Consider the following 23,044-nt stretch of genomic DNA (forward strand, 5'->3'; position numbering starts at 1 on the left):
GCACCTGGAAGAAGGAACAGGTGACCTGGCACATCAACAAGAAAAGACGCTGATGGCTGTTTGGCTAGCTTTGAAAGCATTCGAGCCCTACGTCCTAGCTTCGGCAGTTCAGATAAACTCGGACAACACCACGGCCCTGGCATACATCAGGAAGCAAGGGGGAACTCACTCCTTCTCCCTGTACGAGACAGCAAAAGAACTTCTGCTGTGGGCAGAGGAAAGGAAGATTTGTCTCCTTACCAGGTTCGTACAGGGATGTTTGCCAGGACCTGTGGAGACTTTGGGGCAGGCCTCACATAGACCTCTTCGCCACAGCCAAGAATGCGAGGATAGACAACTACTGCTCTCCGATATCGGACCCGAGGGCAGTGTCAATAGATGCTTTTCTCCTAGATTGGAAGGGCCTAGACATGTACGCTTTTCCTCCCTTCAAGATACTGGGAGAAACTCTCAAGAAGTTCGCAGAATCGGAGGCAGCAAGGATGACGCTGATAGCCCCTTTCTGGCCCGCACAAGTATGGTTCACAGAGGTACTGGAATGGTTAGTAGACATTCCGAGATCATTACCACAGAGGATCGATCTGCTCAGACAACCCCACTTCGACAGGTATCACAGAAACCTCCCCGCTCTCGGTCTGACTGGCTTCAGACTGTCAAAAGTTTGGTCAGAGCGAGAGGGTTTTCTGCAAGAGCTGCAACTGCTATCGCAGCAGCAAGAAGGCCCTCTACCCTTAGAGTCTACCAATCGAAGTGGGATGTCTTTCGACGGTGGTGTAGGAACCATCACTTTTCCTCTTCCAGTACCTCTGTAACCCAAATAGCAGACTTCTTACTTTTCCTTAGGGAAAAAAGTGGACTGGCGGTATCAACCATTAAAGGTTATCGTAGCATGCTGGCTGCAGTGTTTAGGCACAGAGACTTAAACATTTCAGAAGACAAAGACCTTCATGATCTAATAAGATCTTTTGAAACATCCAAAAAGGTTTCGCCAGAGATTCCGAGTTGGAATCTGGATGTAGTGCTACGTTTCCTTAGGTCCCCTAAGTTCGAACCGCCTCAGTCTGCCTTTTTTAGACCTCACGAGGAAGACACTTTTTCTCATGGCATTGGCTTCCGCAAAAAAGATTAGTGAACTCCATGCAATAGAAGGGAGAGTGGGGTTCAGAGGAGATGCAGCGATCTGTGCATTCCTGCCTTCGTTCTTGGCTAAGAACGAGAACCCCTCAAATCCTTGGCCTAGGAGTTTTGAAGTCCGAAGTTTATCTGCCTTAGTAGGCGAGGAAGCAGAGAGGCCACTTTGCCCAGTACGAAGTTTAAAGTTTTATCTTCAGAGGAAGAAGAAACTTAAGGGCAATGATGTCAACCTTTGGTGCTCTGTAAGAGATCCAAGGAGGGCTCTTTCGAAGAATGCGCTTTCTTTCTTCATCAGAAGCCTGGTGAAAGAAGCACATGCGATATGTGATGAAAGTCAATTCAAGCTTCTGAAGGTCAAAGCTCATGAGGTAAGAGCTATTGCCACTTCATTAACTTTCAATAAAAACATATCCCTGAGTAATATTATGAAAGCAACATTCTGGCGTTGCAACTCAGTCTTCGCAAACCACTATCTGAGAGACGTCAAAATCACGTATGAAAAGTGCTTCGCGTTAGGCCCATACGTATCGGCGGATTCGGTGCTGGGGCAGGGAGCTGAGACATATCCTTTGTAGTATATTTTTTCCCCCTTGTTTAGGTTGTAAGTTTTTTGGTTGTTTGAAAGAGCATGCGGGTAGGCATCTCTTTCATGTCGTATGTCTAACAATGATTAGATTGGTTAGGTGATCAGTTTATGTTTGAGCTCCTTGCAATGATAGTGGTTAGGTTCTGTCATATAAGAGGGCGAATCCCCTTTGACAAGATCCTGCTCGGATTCTATCAAGTAAGCGGATACCAAATCCCTTTGATAGACCCAAAGAGTCTGTCAGCTGTAGGTCACGCCCTCGCTGAAGCTCTTCAGGCAACGCAGACTAATAGACAGTAACTACGAAGTCTTCTGCCTAAACAGGTAAGAACCAAGGTTGTATTTTACATCCTACAACAGGTGTTGTTTCCCCCTTTTTCCATGTTAATATTGCTGTCTCTTTCCCTCCACCAAGGGTGTCAATCAGCTAAGTATATATCTGACAGGAAAGTTCATGTACAAAAATGTTATTGTTAGTATACAATAAGGTTTTGTACATACTTACCTGGCAGATATATACTTAGCTTTACGTCTCTGACGTCACGACAGAATTCAAAACTCGCTGCACACGCGACAGGTAGGTCCAGGTGATCTACCTTACCCGCCGCTGGGTGGCGGCTGTAAGAACCAATCTCCCTTTCCAGTCAGAATTTTTTCTCTTCCACCTGTCTCCTGAGGGGAGGCTGGGAGGGCCATCAATCGTATATATCTGCCAGGTAAGTATGTACAAAACCTTATTGTATACTAACAATAACATTTTATTTTGAGATAACTAGTGGTATTGTTTCCCAACAACACCACAACGTTTGTATTATCATCCAAAGAGGGTTTTCTTCCCTCCCATTTTGATTGAAATGCAGATGCTCAAGTGTATCTTTTTAGTGCTCGATGGTTCTAGCCGAACGCATTTCTTCATGGAATGCACTACCAGGCAACTCAGTATGACAAGTTGAGCGAGTGGTATAGGGCTCTGTCTCAGTACTGCTTGCTCTCTGAGATTCTTTTTGGTTTGGTATTGTTTCTTCTCTGTCAAGGTTAACTACCAGTTTGAAGCTCTCTGCCCGGCAATCACAGACCTAGGTCTCTGGTTGGATCAGAATTCTTGCATAATGCCCATCTCTCCTGCTCTACATTTACCGTTGCGAGAATTTTCAGACAAATATAATATCTCATTAGACTCTTTATCATCTTTCTGTTTACCCCACGGTCTAACAAAAGTCTGTAGCCTTGTCTTCTGTTTTATCACACCTGCCCCATTGGCCGCTGTGATGATGCAGAATGATTTTCTTCAGATCATTTGAGTTTTGTCTTCTAATAGACATTATCTAATATGTAAGGTGTTCAATGATTCTTTGTTCACCCTGAATTGTAAATGAATAATGGAAGCCTGCCTGTTCCCTGCCTGACTTGCTGTGGTGCCAAATGAAATAAAAAACTCCTCCCTGATCCAACCCACAAGAAGTGGTTCTTCAGACAGTACAATCCCTGTGTTTTCATTACTGAAAGACTTTGCTTTCATTGCAAACTCCAACTTTTTCGCTGAACAGCAATGAAATAGCGGATTAACTTTTTCAGTTTTCTGTAAAACAATAGGGATTAAAGCCATCTTCACTGGTTGGTGTCATCGACAGGACTTTTTCTATGATCAGAATCTTGAGAGTTTACTTCTCTTGATTCAGCTGTGAAGACGTAGGTCTGCATTCACCTAATCACCTTTGTCTTAGTGGCACATAGTATTGTTTCTCCTTGGTTGAGATTCAACTACTGATGAGAAACTTCTGTCTTGCCATCTCAGGGACCTCGTTCTCTAGAAGGCAACTGACTATCGTCTGATGTGCACATGCCTCGCAAAAATCATCTTGTCTCTCAACATCGTTGACGAACAAGATAGACGACTTGTGTGGTTTTTCTCAGCATAACCCTTCAAAAGGCGGGTGTCATGTTGTGACTACGTCTCGGGTGTGCGGCAACAGCGCAATCAGTCAGCATCTGTTGACAAATCCAAGTCCTTCATGATCTGTGCTGTGGACTTTGTATTGGTTGATCCAGATCAGTCCTTACTTTGTCCTATTGGTGTGTTGCCATACCCATGAAGGATCGACACCTTTCATTGAGTGTCGATGCCTTTATCCACTGCAGACTGCCAATGCAGAAGTGTCCAATGACGCATCTTTTTCAGAGTTACGAGATCGTGAGAGACTTCTCTGCAGTTGGATAGTCCAGTGGATGGCTACTTTTCATCACTCCAAAGAATATGTTGGACCGGAAGATAGATGAGGTCTCATTGGGACCATATTTATATCTTCCTTCCTTTGGATCTACCCACAGGTCCTTGGAACCTCTTCTCCTTGGACCGGTGGTGGATGCTTGCAGATTGTGTTTGCTTACACAGCTCCTTCAAGAGGACAAGTTGCATCTCGCCTAAGGTGTCCGGTTCTAGAGATAAGAAGGATGCGAGAGTGACTGGCCTCTCCACCTTCCCCTCCTTGTCCTTCTACTCCTCTTCCTTCAGGTTGAGGATAGGACTCAAACTTACACTAACTGGTTGGGCGATTGATGCAGTAAGCTTGCACACCGAGCTTCCTTTCTGTTTTTCTTAAAAGAATCTTAGAAGCAACCCCTCTCCTTCCTCTAGCAAGGTGAGGAAGGAGACTGGCAATAATACAAACCCTTCCCAGAACTTTGTATTAATGCCCCTGACTCTAAATATTCTTCCCAGCCCTTTTTCGGATGAGTTACAATTCCTCACTCATTTCAGAAAGGCCCAGAAGTCTGACTCTTGATCACGCAGCTCCTATACTTTGATCAAGTTGTCAGGGGCAGGGCACTCCTCGCTCTTACGACCAGGAGGAATAGCCCAGGTGTGCAGAGCTCCAGTCAGCTCTAGAGGCTCAATCACATTCTTCCCACTAATCAGTTAGTCTTCCTTATGTAAAGGACCGAGGGTTTGTATATCGTGCAGGAACAAATCACAATTTTTGAAAGTAAATTGTATTTTTCCTAACTTTACGAACCTGAGGTCCTTTACATTTATGCCCACCCCATGCCACCCCTCAATCAGAACTTGGGCCGAAAGGCAAAGTGGAGTGATCACATCTGGGCAGGCGGGCCTACCCACCTACCAGACAGTAGTTACTGCCTAACCACCTTGCTTAAGAATTTAATGGCGTAATTTCAGCCTTCACTGAAAGTAATTCCTTATGTAAAGGACTTCAGGTTTGTATAGTTAGGAAAAATACAATTTACTTTCCAAAATTGTGGTTTTATGAAGAATGTTGTATTTCAGATTTTGATATGGACTGCAAACTACAGCAGTGGCCCAGTTTTTTTAGTGATCAAAACTACAATTACTCATGTGGAATGAACCAGAATTTGAATGGTACAAATTCGCCATCATCTGTTATTAGCTATCCATATGCCACTAAATCAACAGAATCACAGGTATTGTTTAGTTATGTAGTTACTGATGTATGGAAAATATAGTAAAATTGTCTCAGTCACTTTATTTTATGCATTAATGCTGTCATGATTCAGGTATCACAGAAGATTCCCATTAATATATGGTGTTATTATTATTATTATTATTATTATTATTGTTATTTACTTATTTTTTTTTGCTCTATCACAGTCCTCTAATTCAACTGGGTGGTATTTATAGTGTGGGGTTCCGGGTTGCATCCTGCCTCCTTAGGAGTCCATCACTTTTCTTACTATGTGTGCCATTTCTAGGATCACACTCTTCTGCATGAGTCCTGGAGCTACTTCAGCCTCTAGTTTTTCCAGATTCCTTTTCAGGGATATTGGGATCGTGCCTAGTGTTCCTATGATTATGGGTACAATTTCCACTGGCATATCCCATATCCTTCTTATTTCTATTTTCAGGTCTTGATACTTATCCATTTTATCCCTTTCTTTCTTTCTCTTCAACTCAGCCTTGCCGAGGAGGGGGGGCTTAGGGTTCAGCAGCTGGACCCTGATGCCTGGTGGGAACTGCTTTCTTGCTGGGCCTTGGTACCCAGCTGTTGATCCAACTAAATAAGTCAGCCCTTCTCCTCCTACTAAAATCATTTCATCTTTCTGCCTTCCTCCCCCTATAAGGTATGGATTCTGTGATGATGACTGTTGGCTTGGTTTTGGACATGATTTAGTCTAAATCTTGGGATTTGAAGGAGGGTGAGGATGGACGGCATGCCACCTCACCCGTAGAACTCTAGTACCTGACATGGTCGAGCGAGGGGAAGTTTAATTTCAAACCCTATCCTTAGTGCCGGGTCTGATCTCGACAGACATCATGACACCTTAGCACTTGTTATATGGTGTATATCCGGTAATTACCCTTAGGACGACCCTAATTAAAGGAATGACCCGTCCTCTAAGTGTGACTCCATGGTGGCTATGTGGAATATCTGGATGAACCATGTTATTTTCGTTATATGGCAACCCCCCCTATTTCTGCTGACGACTCTATGCTTTCGTCAAAGGACTTGTCCACGGAACCCAAACTTCAATCTTTCATGGTCGGTCCCCATGATCAATGCAGTCCCCCGGGGCTGAATGACAGACGGACACAGTTGACGACCCAAAGATTTGCAAGTAGATATATGGCCAGGAAATCCCAACAAAAAGCATCTGGTTCCAGTATTGTCACACTGGAACCATTTGCCATGAAGAAAAATAAAAAGTATGAAATAAATGTACCTGAATTTGAAGCTTGAAGGTGATAATATAGACATTTTTCAAGTACACAGGGAAATTGTGAAATGTTGTGGCAGACAGCCAAAAATAACACCCCAAAACAGAAATATGCTTCTCATAGAAAGCATCTCCCCAGAGGAAAGCATTAAGTTGATGGGATTGTCGGACCTTGTGGGAGTTACGGTTGAGTGCACTCCCCACTCCAGCCTGAACTCCAGCTTTCTCTGAGGAGAGACTTTTAACAGAATTAACCCTCTTACGCCGAAGCGGTAAAAAAAATTGTCTCCCGTGTGCCGGAGGTGTTTCAGAGTGAGCGCGGAAGCAGAAAAAATATTTTTTCAAAAAATCACAGCGTGCTTAGTTTTCAAGATTAAGAGTTCATTTTTGGCTCCTTTTTTTGTCATTGGCTGGAAGTTTAGTATGCAACCATCAGAAATGAAAAAAATTATCATTATCATATATAAATAATGCAATATATGATAGCGCAAAACAAAATTTCATATATAATTGTATTCAAATCATGCTGTGCGCAAAACGGTTAAAGGTAACAAGTTACTTTTTTTTTCGTTGTAATGTACACTAAATTCGTGATCAGTTTTTGGTATATAACAAACAAATTGTAAAACGATAAAAAGCAACACAGAGAACATATTATCACAAAATAATGCATGAATTCGTATAATGCGGTGGACGTAAACAAATATTTTTTTCAAAAATTGCAACCATAAATCTAAAATTATTGCCTAGCCCTAGGAGACTTCCCAAATTTCCTTTTCAAAATGAAGACAAAATCAATTGCAATTATTACTAGACTGTAAGAGTATTAGCTTACAATTGCAGTTTTCGACCATATCTGATGAGTTAAAGTTGACCAAATGTCGAATTTTTTTTATATATATATATTTTTATATGCAATTATTTCAGAAATAAGAAAAGCTACAACCTTCAAATATCTTTGGTTTTATTCTACATGACATTGCGCACATTTTCATATATAAAACTCTATGAAATGCCTAATATGAAACGGAGCAAATATTCTGAGAATGGGACATACGCATTTCGGAGATTTGTGGCGGAGAATCCGCGCGCGGAGGGAAGGAAAGATTTTTTTTAAAATTCACTATAAATCTTAAAGAAAATTTTGCTAGAAGACTTCGAATTTGTTTCAAGATAAAGATAAATGACTGAATATTACTAGACTGTAAGAGTTTTAGCTTACAATTGCATTTTCGACCATTTCGGTAGAGTCAAAGTTGACCGAACGTGGTTTTTTTTCTATTTATCGTGATTTATATGCAAATATTTCAAAAATGAGAAAAGCTACAACCTTCAATTATTTTTTGTTGTATTCTACATGAAATTGCGCACATTTTCATATATAAAACTTTATGTAACGGCTAATTTAGAATGGTGCAAACATTACCACAATCACACGTATGATTTTTTTGGAAGAGTTACCGCGCGGACGTAAAGAAAATGTTATTTTTTTCATAAATTCACCATAAATCGAAATATTGTGCTAGAGACTTCCAATTTGTTGTAAAATGAAGGTAAATGCTTGAATATTACTAGAATATAAGCGTTTTAGCTTACAATTGCGTTTTTCGACCATTTCGTTAGAGTCAAAGTTGACCGAAGGTTGAAATTTTGGCAATTATCGTTATTTATATGAAAATATCTCAAAACTGATAAAAGCTACAACCATGGGTTGTTTTTAGTTGTATTGTGCATGAAATTGCGCACATTTCCATATATAAAACTTTATATAACGGCTAATTTTAAAATGGTGCAAACATTACCACAATCGCATGTATGATTTTTTTCGGAAGAGTTACCGCGCGGACGTAAGGAAAAAGTTTTTTCATAAATTCACCATAAATCGAAATTTTGTGCTAGAGACTTCCAATTAGTTGCAAAATTAAGGTAAAGGATTGAATATTACTAAAATATAAGAGTTTTAGCTTACAATTGCGTTTTTCGACCATTTCGGTAGAGTCAAAGTTGACCGAAGGTTGAAATTTTGGCAATTATCGTTTTTTATATGAAAATATCTCAAAACTGATAAAAGCTACAATCATGAGTATTTCATTGTTGTATTTTACATAAAAATGCGCACATTTTCATATATAATACTTCATGTAACGGCTAATTTACAATGGTACAAAAATTATGTCAAAGTGACAATAATTTCCAAGATGTGTCACAGATACTTTTTAGTGCGGCAAGAAAGAAATTCGTGCTTGCGCGCCTGTGTAACGATTGTAAATAAAACACCACCTTGATCCGTGAACTCCCAGCATCCCCCAAGGTGCGTGATTCAAAAGTTTTAGGCTGGTAGGCCTATAAGTATTTTTCCGCGAATTTAAAAAAAAACTTTTGTAAGTCGACGTAAAATACGTCCAGTCGGCACACGGGAGACAAAAAATGTCGACGTAAAATACGTCCAGTCGGCGTAAGAGGGTTAAAAGACCAGGGTGTAATAAAGTTAAAAAGGATGACAAAGAAGGTTGAAAATAATAGAATACCTCAGCCTACCTTAGCATCAACTTTTGGTACTTTAAGACTTCCGGAATATGTCTCTGCAGCCTGGTATAGGTTTAAGATAAAGCTGTGCGTCCCGAGACCCAGAAGGTGCTTTCATTGCCAGCATTTTGGACACACCCTACAATTGTATCGATCCAAATTGCAAGAAAATCCTGCAGTCTGTGTCAACTGTGGACATGACGAGCATGGTATGTGCGACAGGGAACCTAAATGTGTTCACTGTGGGAGGGACATGCATCGTCGTCTCAGCAGTGTGATATATATTTACTCGAAAAGGAAATCCAAGCAATTAGAGTAATAGAAAGAACAACATTTAAGGAAGCACTAAAGAGAGCCAAAGCAAAGACTGTAAGACTTGGTCTAAGTTTTGCTTCTGTTGTAGCAAAGTTAAGAAACCAAAAGAAAGAGACAAATAAAAACACCCAAGTTAGGAGCACAAAAGGAAAATCAAATAAAGAATCATTAAAAAGACAGCTAACTGAATCATTCGAGTCAACTGATGATGAGAATGTAAAGACAAGGTTCACTAGAACCAACAAGAAAGACCCTAGTATGGAATTGAAGAAGATTGAAGTGCCAGTAGAGATACACCCTCCACCATCTGCCTCTTTGGAGGCAAGGCCAGTGGTTGCTGGTCTGGTGCCAGCTTCTGTTGGTTCCAATTCCTCTCTGGAGGACAAACCAACAGATGTTGGTTCCCCGGTGCCAGTCCTCGCTGGTACTTCTGCCTCATTAGAGGCAGAGCTGGCAACTGCCAGCAATACAAAGACATTTGAGGTGGTCTCTTTAGAGAACACCTCTGCTCTCTCAGTCTCGATAGAGAGGGAGAGTGAAGAAACTAAAAAACCCTTCAGTGTCAAAGACATTGAAGGAAAAGATGTTGGCTCTACGAAGGCGATAACTCCTCCCAAGAAGCCAACAAAACTTTACATCAAAATGCCTCCCCCTAGTAGAAAAAAGAAGTCTCTCAGTCTTGTAAAAAGGAACCACAATGTTGGTCCTAAACATGAATAAATTCACTTCCATTATTCAGTGGAACTGTCAGGGACTGCGAGCGAAGTATGAGGAAGTGAAGCTTTTGATTTATGAGCACTCTCCTGTAGGGGTATGTTTGCAGGAAACCATGCTAGGTGAATATACCCCTTGTCCTAGGGAATATATTCACTATAGAACTAAATTTGATCTAGAAGTGGGAAATCATGGGGGATCCCTCATCTACATCCGTTGAGATCCTCCACACCACCAAGTGAAACTAAATACTCCACTTCAAGCTGTGGCTGTATGAATAAATTTAAGGAGGCAATATACTATATGTTCCCTTTACATTCCACCTAATAGCCATGTCTCCCAAGAGAACTTAATATACTTGATCAGCAACTACCAGAGCCATTTCTTCTACTTGGTGACTTCAATAGTAGACATCCATTGTGGGGAGATGTAACATCAAACCAAAAAGGGAATATGATGGCATCTTTAATAGAAAATGAAGATATAGGTCTTCTTAAATATTGGAGAACCTACACATTATCACATTCAGACAGGCATCATCTCCTGCATTGACCTTTCAATATGTAGCTCCAACTGCAGTGTTGATTTTAGTTGGAGAACAAGTGATGACTGGCATACCAGTGACCATTCCCCAATTGTAATCAACACCAATGATGGTCCACCTATCCCGAGATCACCACGATGGTGTTTAGAGAAAGCAAATGGAAGAAAATTAAAAGATTTGAGAGATTTGGAGGGGGATGCAAAAGATTTCCCAAGTGTAGATGATGCCATTGATCTACTCAATGGAACATTACATACTGCAGGTCTGCTCTCGATTCCTTGAAATGAAGGACTATTCAGGAGACGGCCAGTACCTTGGTGGTCAGAAGACTTAAGGCTGTTACACCGAGCTACAAGGTCATCATTGACCAGGTATTGTAGACATCGCACCTTGGACAATGTCATAATTTACAAACTGTGTAGGGCACGATTTCGAAAAGCTATGAAAGCTACCAGAAGACTAAGCATGGGCCGGATATGTATCCTCTATTAACAGCAGAGCACCAGTCTGTAGCATTTGGAAGAAAATAAGAAAAATTCAGGGTAAATTTACATCCAATCCTCCTCCAGTACTTAAAGTGAATAATAATCAAGTCACTGATGCTACAGAAGTTAGTAATACATTTTAGGTACTTTACTTTTCAGCAAAGAAAGCTGAATCATATAATATGCCTTTTTCTGAAAGGAAATTTGACTCTGCTTTAGCTAGGAGCAAGAACACTGCCCCTGGTCCAGATGAGATTCCTTATGAAATGTTTAAATACATTTCAAGGAACACAAAACTTTTTATAATCAGTATCATCAATAGAATATGGGATGAAAGCAGCTACCCTAGCATATGGGAATTAGCTACCATGTTACTGTTCCTTAAGCCTGGAAAAGATCCTCTCTATGCAGCAAGTTATCGCCCCATTGCTTTAACGTGCTGTTTATGTAAATTGGTGGAAAAAATGGTAAATGTAAGACTGATGTGGTATCTAGAGCACAATAATATTCTAATACCTTCTCAGTGTGGTTTTCGAAAAATGCACTCCACCCTGAACATCTTACTGCAACTTGAAGCCTCTGTCTGTGAAGTCTTTGCCTCCAAACAACACCATGTGACAGTGTTTTTTTATATAGAAAAGGCATATGACACTGCTTGGAGACTTAGGATTCTGGAGACAATGCATAATGGTGGTCTACAAGGCAAATCACCTTCATTTGTGAAATCATTTTTACATCGTAGGTATTTTAAAGTTAAAGTTGGCAGTACTTTATCAGAGAAAAGGTGCCAAGAAGAAGGTGTTCCCCAGGGCAGTGTCCTCAGTGTAACACTTTTTGCTCTGGCCATAAACAGAGTTGCAGCTGTTATTCCAAGAGAGGTCTTAAAGACACTGTTTGTGGATGGCTTGTCAATATCCTTTGCTGCCACCCTGATGACTGTAGCCGAAAGAAAGTTACAATTAACAATAAATAAAATAGTAAGTTGGGCTGAGAAACTGGGTTTTAAAATCTCTATAAGCAAGACTACTGCTGTCCACTTCTGTCGGATCAGGGGAGTGCATCCTGATCCAGACCTCTATTTGTATGGCTGTAGAATCCCATGTGTAGAACAAGCACACTTCTTAGGCCTAGTTTTTGACAGCAGATTGGCTTGGGTCCCCCATATCAAACATATAAAAGCTAAAAGCCTAGAAGCTCTACACATCTTGAAGGTGCTCTCTCACACCAGTTGGGAGCTGATAGAAATCTTTTACTAAAGCTTCATAAATCTTTAATCTTATCAAAGCTGTCATACGGCTGTGAAGTATATTCTTCAGCTTCCTCATTTAACTTAAAAATTTTAGATTCAGTGCATCATTCAGGTACGTATTCGTATAGCCACGGGAGCTTTCTGTTCGTCACCAATATCTAGTTTGTTAGTTGATGCAGGAGAGATACCCCTTGAACTGTATCACCAGTCATCATTACTTCTGTACTGGTTTAGAGTGTAAAGACTCCCCAAATCTCTGGCATTTACTGTGGCAAATAGAAATATTTTTAATGGTTTTTACGAAAGTCATCCAAGGTATCCCACTCCTTTTAGCTATAGAATTAAAAAAAATTTTAGAGGATACAAATATTAAAAAATTTCCCATTATTCCCTTTGTGTATCCCAGTACTCCTGTCTTGAGGTTACCTGATGTGAAATTCTGCAGGTACTTCAATGGAGCAAAGAGGGATAAATCTGATGAGGAAATGAGGGCAATATTTTAAGAGCATGTATCAGAGCATACAGATACATCTTATGTATTTACTGATGGCTCCAAGTCCAATGCTGGCGTTGGATATGGAGTTTTTAGCGAATCTTTTAACCGAAGAGGTCCACTTCCTTCTGTTGCCTCAAACTTTACAGCTGAATTGTATGGCATCCTAGTAGCACTGGAACATATTGTAACACTCCCAGTGTGTAGCTACACAATATTTTGTGACTCCAAAAGTGGCTTACAGTCCCTGGAAGTCTTTAATACTGATCATCCCTTGGTGTTGAAGATCCTGCAGTGGATCTTCTTGCACCAATATAGAGGCAGCATTGTTTCATTTTGTTGGGTTCCTGCCCATGTGAACATATCGGGAAACGAAGAGGCAGACAAGCTTGCCAAATCAGCAGCGCAAACTTTAGTACCAAGAAAATGCCCTGTTCCATATCGTGATACATTCTTTGATATATGGAAATCCGTCCAGCATTTATGGGCACTTCAGTGGGACAGAGTAGGCCCCAATAAAATGAAAGAAATTACTAGACAGACACACCCTTGGAAATATGACCTAATACCAAGGAAGTGGGAGGTTGTATTGTGTAGATTACGTATTGGCCATCCGCGTTTAACTCACTACTGTCTGATGGATGGGGAGAATGAGCCCTTCTGTGACGATTGCTTAGTTCCACTGACTGTTAGGCATTTGCTGGTTGAGTGTCCCAGTCTGGTGGAACTTAGGAATCGTTTTTTAGCTTATAGTAGTGAAGCAGGGGGTAATTATAGCATGGCGAAACTGTTGGGAGAAAGCATGTGTGTTAATAACGCTATCTCATTTATTAAAGAAGCTGGTCTTCTCAAATATATCTGACAGCTGTGCTGTCCTAGTATATACTTTTTTTCCCTTTTTTATGTTTCATTGTTATTTGTCCAGATTAATTAACAATCCTTTTTATTAGAATTTTATATGATCAGAAGTTTATTCTTATTTTTATCAGAAATTTTATTTTATTATTTTTTTTAAATTAAATTTATATATATGTATCTCTTTAAAAAAATAAAATTATTTAAAATTTTGTTTAATATTTTATAAAAGTTAAAAGATCACACTTAGTATTCGGCGTCGGTGACCCTGGTAGTTTTGTCGCCAGAAAACTCACAATCAATCAATCATCTCTTCAACTCTGGTGTCCCATGGTATATCGACATCAGTGAGTGATACTTTCTTCTTGATTTTGCCAATCAATGTCATGTCTGGTCTATTTGCATGTATCACCCCTATCTGTTCTGATACCATAGTCCAAGAGGATCTTTTTCTGATCGTTTTCTATCACTCCTTCAGGTTGGTGTTCGTACCACTTATTACTCCAAGGTAGCTGGTGTTTCTTGAACAGGCTCCAGTGGAGGGCTTTTGCCACTGAATCATGCCTCTTTTTGTACTGGTTCTGTGCAAGTGCCGGACATTCGCTTGCTATGTGGTTTATGGTTTCATTTTTTGTATTGTACTTCCTACATATGGGAGAGATGTTATTTCCATCTATCGTTCTTTGGACATATCTGGTTCTTAGGGCCTGATCTTGTGCCGCTGTTATCATTCCTTCAGTTTCCTTCTTGAGCTCTCCCCTCTGTAGCCATTGCCACGTGTCATCGCTGGCTAGTTCTTTAGTCTGTCTCATGTACTGTCCGTGCATTGGTTTGTTGTGCCAGTCCCCTGTTCTGCTTGTCTTTCTCCTGTGTCTGTATATTTCTGGGTCTTCGTCTACTTTTATCAGTCCTTCTTCCCATGCACTCTTGAGACACTCGTCTTCACTGGTCTTCATACGTATATTGCCCCAGTGCTCTGTTCTCGATGTTGACACGGTCCTCTATGCTTAGTAGTCCTTCCTTTTGTGTTATGTATAGTCTGTCCATATTTGCTCTTGGGTGTAGTGCTTTGTGTATTGTCATATGTTTCCTCGTTTTCTGGTCTATGCTGTGAAGTTCTGCCTTCGTCCATTCCACTATTCCTGCGCTGTATCTGATTACTGGCACTGCCCATGTGTTTATGGCTTTTATCATATTTTCGGTGTTGAGTTTTGACTTGAGTATCACCTTGAGTCTCTGGATATATTCTTTCCTGATCGCATCCTTCATCTCTTGATGTTTTATATCCCTCCTTCCATTATTCTCAGGTATTTGTATCCCGTCTCATCTATGTTTGATGTTGTTCCCATCTGGTAGCTTTATCCTTTCAGTCCTTGTTACTTTGTCCTTTTGTATGTTGACAGGCACATTTTTCTATTCCAAACTCCATCCTGATGTCCCCAGATACAATCCTTACAGTCTGTATTAGGGTATCTATTTCCTTGATGCTCTTACCATACAGCTTGATGTCGTCTATGAACATCAGATGGTTAATTCTGTTGCCTCTTTTCTTGAGTTGGTACCCAGCATCCATCTTCTGCAGTACTTTTGTCATGGGAATCATTACTACTACAAAGAGTAGTGGGGACAGTGAGTCACCCTGGAAGATCCCTCTCCTGATATTAACCTCTGCTAGTCTTATTCCAGAGCTTTTAAGTATTGTATTCCAATTGCGCATCGTATTTTTGAGGAAGCTGATTGTGTTTTCCTCTGCCCCATATATTTTCAGGCATTCTATTAGCCATGTGTGTTGTACCATGTTGAAGGCTTTCTTATAGTCTATCCATGCCATGCTTAGGTTGGTTTTCCTTCTCTTACTGTTCTTCATTACCATTATGCCTATCAGGAGCTGGTCTTTTGTGCCCGTACACTTCCTTCTGCAGCCTTTCTGTTGGTGGGGGATGGAGTTTGTATCCTCTAGGTAGTTGTATAGCCTTTCGCTGATGATACCTGCTAATAACTTCCACATTATTGGTAGGCAGGTGATAGGCCTGTAGTTACTGGCTATATTTCCCTTACTCTTGTCTTTCTGGACTAAGGATGTTCTTCCTGTGGTCATCCATTTGGGCGCATGGTGATTTGTGATACAATGCTGGAGTTGTTCTGCTATTCTTGGGTGTAGGACCTTGAAGTTTTTGAGCCAGTATCCATGGACTTCATCAGGACCTGGGGCTTTCCAGTTGGGCATTTTATTTAGTTGGTGTCTGACTGTGTCTGTCGTGATGTCAGTGAGTCTTTGTTTTATTCTCCCTGTTTCTTCAGCCTTGATTTCCTGGAGCCATGTTGCATGTTTGTTTGTGATACCGGATTGCTCCAGATGTTTTCCCAGAGTCTCTTACTTGGATTGGCTTCAGGAATTTCTTGGTGGTTGTCTTCCCCTCTTAGTTGGCTATATAGTCTTTTCTGGTTGGTTCCGATAGTTTGTTCTGTTGGTATCCCTTATTCCTGTTCATGTACCGTTGGATCTTATGTGCTTTGGCCTTAAGCCTCTGTTTTTACATCTTCTCGTTCTGTTCCTCCCTTGTTTTCTTGCTTCTTAGCCTTTTTTTCTGCCATGTCTTTCAGTTTACTCAAGTCAGATCTCATCACCATGATTTACGTTTCCAGGCGCCTTTTCCAAGGGGGTTGCTGTTTTGGTTTCTGTTGGGTTGGTTGTGCTGGTGGTGTTGGTGTTTGTATCCCCATCAGTTCTGCTACTAATCTTACTCCTGCATATGTCAAGTTATTTGTTTCTGTGATATTGGTGGTGTGTATTAGTCTCATTATTTCATTGACCTCACTTGTTTTCTCTCTTAATTTCTTGGTGTTGTAGGCTTTCATGGAGGAGATCTTTGTTCTCTCTCTATCTGGCTTCATCCATTGTCTGATCTTTTCTACCCATTCCGTCCTGTCTGTTACTTCGTCGGTGTTTCTTCGTATGTCGTTGTTTGATACCTTATCATCCCTGTCGTCTTCTGTGACATCGTCTCTCAGTTCGTCTTCTTGTAATTCATTGCCATGTGTCATTTCCCTTTCCAATTACTCTCTTTCTGTTGGGGAGAGCTAGTTCTTTTCTTTATGTTCTTTACTTGGTCTGCCAGCCTCTGCTCTGTTGGGGGAGGGTGTTATTCCTCTTATTCCAGATGTTGACCAACCTTCTTCTATATCCTCTCTCCGTCGGGTTGCTTCTGATGTAGCATCTCCATATTTCCTTATTTTCTTCTCTTGTCCATTTCTTCCTTTGGTTTGCTTCTGTAGCTCCAGTCTCTGGTTGTTGGTTACTGTCGTTGTGGTGGTCAGTTGCTGGATGACGACCTCCAAGTATCTGACCATCTTCCCCTTCAATTTTGCTGAATACTTGGCTGCCGGACGAAGCTCCTCTGTTGCCAAAGGTTCCATTTATGTTGTTGTCGTTTAATACTTCATTTCTTTTCATCATTGCTGAGTTTTGCTATTTAACCCATAGCTGGATCCTACCCCATCAGGGATAGGTACTCATTTACAGCTGAGTAGACTGAGGAAATTATGGTAAAGATCCTTTCGCAAGGAATCAACTCCTATGAGAGCGGTTACCCATCCAACGACTGACCAGCCCCAATGTTGCTAACCAGTCAATTGACTCTGCCACGGCGCCAGATTATTATTATTATTATTATTATTATTATTATTATTATTATTATTATTATTATATTATTATTCAGTCAAAAATATAATTAAAATCTAAAAAATTTAATCTCATAAGTATAGCATTGTAGCATTCAAAGAGAACTTTATTTTACCTATCCTGCCTCATCCATTTTTTCCTCAACTTCCCTCATGAGTAATGTTCTTGTATATTTACTCCTGATGTAGTAAAATTTTGTCACTTTGATTTGTGAACTTTAAAATCTACAGAACACTGCATCAGGAGCAGTTCTCTAAAAAATAGCAAAAGAAATTTTGAAAAAAAAAAACTAGAAAATAGAAGGGTAAATACTAATATACGTAGCTCTTTTAGTGATATGAAGCTATAAAAAAGAAGATTGTTATTGTTACATATTACCATATATTATTTGGTAGTTTAACCATATAATTTAAGCTCAAATGCATAACACTTGCAAGGGGTTGGGGGCTAGTATGCATGAATGCGTTGTAAAATATATCTGGTCTATAGAACGTAGTACAGATTATTTTCTATGCTAGTTATTATTATAAACACATAGTTTTGGTGCTCTTTCTGGCAGTTTGTCTTGTAGGAAGCCTGTTCATTCAAATATACATTGTGTAGACTGTTCCTTTGATAAATTTGCACTATACCTCAGCATCTGTAGCTATAGCTGTAGCCTGGGCACTACCAGCAAACTCTTTTAAGATACCTCAAAAATGAAATTACCAGTCTAGCTAGATACCCCAAAAATTAAATGACCAGTGAAGCTAGATGCTCCAAACATGAAATTACCATTACTGCTTGATGTCTAGAACCCTACTAATTTTGTCTAGCATTTTGTTTCTATGGTGGCTGTCAGAGCTCTTAAGTTTTACTATTGATAATTTTATGTTGTGACCCATTTTTATAATGATTTTTTATACCATTGATATACTGTACATGTCTTAGTTTCTAGTTTCAAAGCCTTATTATTATATGTGGGTTTGTTTTGATTCTTTGCATTTTTATTCCCTCCTCAGTGCTACTGCTTAGATACCAACATGACTGTGGTGAGTATTGATGTGAGGTACAGTATTTATTGTTTAGGTAGTCATGGCATATTCATACCTCTAGGTTAGGCTATTTCGTATGTGACTTGTGTAAAGGTAGATTTAAGGTTGACTTACATAAAGGTAGCTTCATGTTTTTGTATATACTCACATATCATGCAACTTTTGAAGACTAATTTTGGAGCTAATTTTAAGGGGGGTCACATCATTAGAGTATGTAATAACCACATAGGCAGCCCTTGGTTAACAGCGGGATTGTTCCCACCCGATGCTGCTAGCCAAAAACCAGTGATAACAGCACTAAAAACCTGTTTAACGGGGCCGCTAACTGAATGTCGGCACTGTTAACCAGAGATTGGTGCTGCTGTTAACTAGAAATTGTCACTGTTAACTGGATATCGGCGCTGCTAAACAGAGCACAGCTCCGAAAATCCAGTTAACAGCGTCGCTAGAGAAACGCAGTAAAACCAGGCAGTTGTTAACTGATGCCACTGTTAACCGAGGGCTGTATGTATTAGTATCATATGATAAAATAATTAGTGAATATGCATCTTTTCCATGGATCTTTTAAAAAGCTATGCTTTACTTCACTGCATCCAATAATATTACAGGCGGTCCCCGGGTTACGACGGGGGTTCCGTTCCTAAGACGCGTCGTAACCCGAAAATCGTCGTAAGCCGGAACGACGTTCTTGAAAACATGTCCACAGGGAAAATTTCACTACTAATTTGCAATTTTTCTTAGGGCCGTATCTCTAAAATTATCACTAATTTACTTTTTTCATGTGCAACACTGTGTATTCACAAATTACTGTATATTTTCATTAAAATACAAGAGAGAGAGAGGAGAGAGGAGAGAGAGAGGAGAGAGAGAGAGAGAGAGAGAGAGAGAGAGAGAGAGAGAGAGAGAAATAACTCCTTACGGTTTCAAATAGATTGAAATGAACGTCTGTAGGCAACTTTTCCCCCTCCCATAAATACATATATTTCTCCAGAGAAGAGAAAGAGAGGACTGTGCAATTATGTTTGTCTGTCTATCAATTCTTTTGCTGAGAGCGAGAGAGATAAAAGGAAGAAATAGAAACACCAAATGTATGACAAGTATCTTGTGAGAGAGAGAGAGAGAGAGAGAGAGAGAGAGAGAGAGAGAGAGAGAGAGAGATTGTCCTTACAGTATTTAAAAGAGAGAAATGGAATGATTATTGTATTTAAAATACTCAGATATGAATTTTGTACTTACAGTTAATAAGTATTATTATTGGAAAATATTAATGATAAACTTATTACATACATGTCCATGAAATGATCTTCATCTCATAAGAGAGAGAGAGAGAGAGAGAGAGAGAGAGAGAGAGAGAGAGAGAGAGAGAGAGAGAGAGAGAGAGAATTACATAAAACCATTAAATTCGTTGACCATTGTATGGCATTAAGCTCCAAGTGTCACTCGAGTTGAGTTAGGGAAATTGATACAGAAAAAGACAAAGGGAAGAATTTTCTTTTGAAATTAGTTATCGTATTATTACTACTACTTCTATTATTATTATTATTATTATTATTATTATTATTATTATTATTATTATTATTATTATTATTATTATTATTATTATTATTATTATTATTATTTGAAAATATAATAAACACATGCATCTACCATTAAAATTCTCTTATCTCAGTAATAAATTGGAATTATCCTTACAAGTGAAATGGAAAGGTCATTTTCATCTCTTTAAAATATGACCATTATGAATTTTGTAATTAAAGTTTTATTATTATTATTATTATATTATTATTATTATTATTATTATTATTATTATTATTATTGAACTGAAAATTATCAATCAACATTTACATACTAGTACCATAAAAGTTCTTTCATCTTCGGTAAAAGAGAGAGAGAGAGAGAGAGGAGAGAGAGAGAGAGAGAGAGTTTATCTCTCTCTGTTCTCTCAAAAAATAATTATAACGCTTCCAGCGGAAGAGAGGGAGGGAGTTAGTTCCAACTATGACACATTATTATCTTGTGTGGCAAAAGAGAGAGAGAGAGAGAGAGAGAGAGAGAGAGAGAGAGAGAGAGAGAGAGAGAGAGAGAGAGAGAGAAAGAAATTAACCTTAATTAAAAGTGACATGGATAGATTAGTACGTATTGTATTTCTTTAAAATACTATCACATATGAATTTTGTAATTACAGTTATTATTGATATTATTATTATTATATTATTATTATTATTATTATTATTATTATTATATTTGAAAGTATTAAAAACAAATAGTACAAGTATATAAAAAATCTCGAGTCTCAGTAAATGAGAGAGAGAGAGAAGAGAGGAGAGGAGACGAGAGAGAGAGAGAGAGAGAGAGAGAGAGAGAGAGAGAGAAATTCAGGGGGGGGGGGGGGGATTTCACGTCATTGCAACACTGCAGCTCTTCCCCCAGCTCTTCCCCCTCCTGGCTGTCACAACTTGATATTATCTGACAGTTTAGTACCTGGATCTCAAGGAAAAGGTTAAGTTACAGAGAAGACTGGGATTTCCTTCATTCTTCCATAAATTTTTAAATATAAGCTAAAATCTTACTAATTCACTATGGTATTTTCTTTATGAATTGATATTATTGCTGTATAAATTAATATTACTAATATGTATTTGAAAATAGTAAATCATTTATTTATCATCAAAAAAACATACATATTTGTAGTAGAGAGAGAGAGAGAGAGAGAGAGAGAGAGAGAGAGAGAGAGAGAGAGAGAGAGAGAGAGAGAGAGAGAATTATTATTTTTATGGAGATACCGAGTTACTGACAGCTATAATGAAACATTATGTAACGTAATATTAAAACAAGAAGAATTCTAAAAAATAAATACGTATTTGTTGGCTTCATGATCGCAGTCTGATTTATTTTATGTTTTATGAAATGTATTTAGTCATGAAAAGAAATATCAAAATACACTAATTAGTGATTATTTTTGTCGGAAAATACAGAGAGAGAGAGAGAGAGAGAGAGAGAGAGAGAGAGAGAGAGAGAAACTTTGCTAAACTATAAAGGATTCTTATCATAGTATGCGTTTTTTAAAAGCGTAAACTCGGAGCGTCGGAAGCGTCAGCGTCGTAACCTCGGAACAAGCGTCGTAACCCAGGGCGGATTTTTCAATGAATATTTAAGAAAAGCGTCGTAACCTCGGAACGTCGTAAGCCGGACCCGTCGTAACCCATGGACCGCCTGTATATGTACGTATTTTCATATTAGTATACTTTTTGTTTATACAGTGGTACATCGAGATACGAAAGGCTCAACTGACAAAAAACTCGAGATACGAAAGCAAATACGAAAGATTTTATGGCTCTACATACGAAAATTGCTAAAGATACGAAAGGTTGTTGCTGTAAAGTCAGAGATTCGCCCGGACCACCGATAACAATTTTGAAACTCGCTCGCTGCCAGCTGAGTAGATTCCCCATCATCCTCCTGCTCTCCCATTGGTTCCTGATGCTAGTCACCGCCATGAGATCCTTCTCTCCTATTGGTCAGCATCCCTCCTATGATGCACATACGTAGCGGCGTGCTTCTTTGGCCACTGCACGGCATCATCGGTATCGTAAGCACACGGTATTCGTTCGTTCTAACGATTTTGCTTATTAACGTAAATTCGTTAGTGATTTCGTTGTAGTATACTTTATCGTGTTGTGTGAGAACTTACTGCATACGTATACGTACTACATAACATAATTACGTACAGTATATACGTAGTCATGTGTCCCAAGAAAATTTAAATTCACGGAAAGAAGAGGATGCTCTCTTTGGAGATGAAGATGGAGATTATCAAGAAGTATGAAGCTGGTATGCGATTGAGTGTGTTCGCCAAAATAATACGTCCGAAATCCGTCGACAATAGGCACCATCCTTAAGCAGAAGGATGTCATCAAAGCAGCTACACCTTCCAAGGGCGTCACTATTTTGTCCAGCAAGAGGACCCACGTGCACGATGAAATGGAAAGGCTTCATCTTGTCTGGATAAAAGACACAGAAATCGCTGGCGATACGATAACGGAGACGGCAATCTGTCACAAGGCCAGCGCTATTTTCGGCGATTTGATTGCCCAGGCCGAAGACAACGGAGGAGAAGGGACATCAACGCCAACCCCAGAGTTCAAGGCTTCGCATGGGTGGTTCGAGAAATTCCGTAAACGGACTGGCATCCATTCGGTGGTGTGGCATGGGGAGGCAGCCAGCTCGGACACGAAAGCTGCCGAAGCCTCTAAAAAGATGTTAGACGAGATGATGATCAACGAAGGCCACAGTTCTCAGCAAGTCTTCAACTGTGATGAGACTGGCTTTTTTAAAAAAAAAATGCCTCGTCAGACGTACATCATGCAGGAACAGAAGAAGCTACCCGGGCATAAGCCTATGAAAGACAGGCTTACGCTCGCACTTTGTTCCAACGCCAGTGGGGATTGCGAGGTGAAGCCCCTACTTATCTATCATTCTAAGACTCCTCGAGCCTTCAAGGCCCACAAAATGCTTAAGGAGAAGCTTCCAGTGATGTGGAGGGCTAATGCAAAAGCCTGGGTAATGAGGCTTTTGTTCACCGAGTGGGTAAATCTGTGTTTCAGCCCAACAGTGAAGAAATTCTTGGAAGAGAAGCGCCTCCCTCTGAAATGTCTGCTGGTGTTGGACAATGCGCCTACCCACCCTCCTGGCCTCGAGGAAGATATCCCAGCAGAGTATTCCTTCATCAAGGTTC

At 39.8% G+C, this 23,044-nt stretch overlaps 1 protein-coding gene across 5 annotated transcripts in view; it reads left to right on the forward strand.

Annotated features, from left to right (window-relative positions):
• LOC135197086 (uncharacterized) overlaps positions 1–23,044 on the forward strand; it is a 230,264-nt gene that overhangs the window by 135,243 nt on the left and 71,977 nt on the right. For 4 of the 5 annotated variants that reach the window (XM_064224039.1, XM_064224036.1, XM_064224037.1 and 1 more), the window contains exons 3-4: positions 5,007–5,161; positions 18,277–18,306. In XM_064224039.1, coding sequence (XP_064080109.1) covers positions 5,007–5,161; positions 18,277–18,306 — 185 coding nt within the window. The remainder of the gene's footprint in view (positions 1–5,006; positions 5,162–18,276; positions 18,307–23,044) is intronic. The other variant, XM_064224041.1, reaches the window with a different exon arrangement.

Source organism: Macrobrachium nipponense, chromosome 18 (assembly GCF_015104395.2).
Source record: "Macrobrachium nipponense isolate FS-2020 chromosome 18, ASM1510439v2, whole genome shotgun sequence".
Classification (NCBI taxonomy): Eukaryota; Metazoa; Arthropoda; class Malacostraca; order Decapoda; family Palaemonidae; genus Macrobrachium; species Macrobrachium nipponense.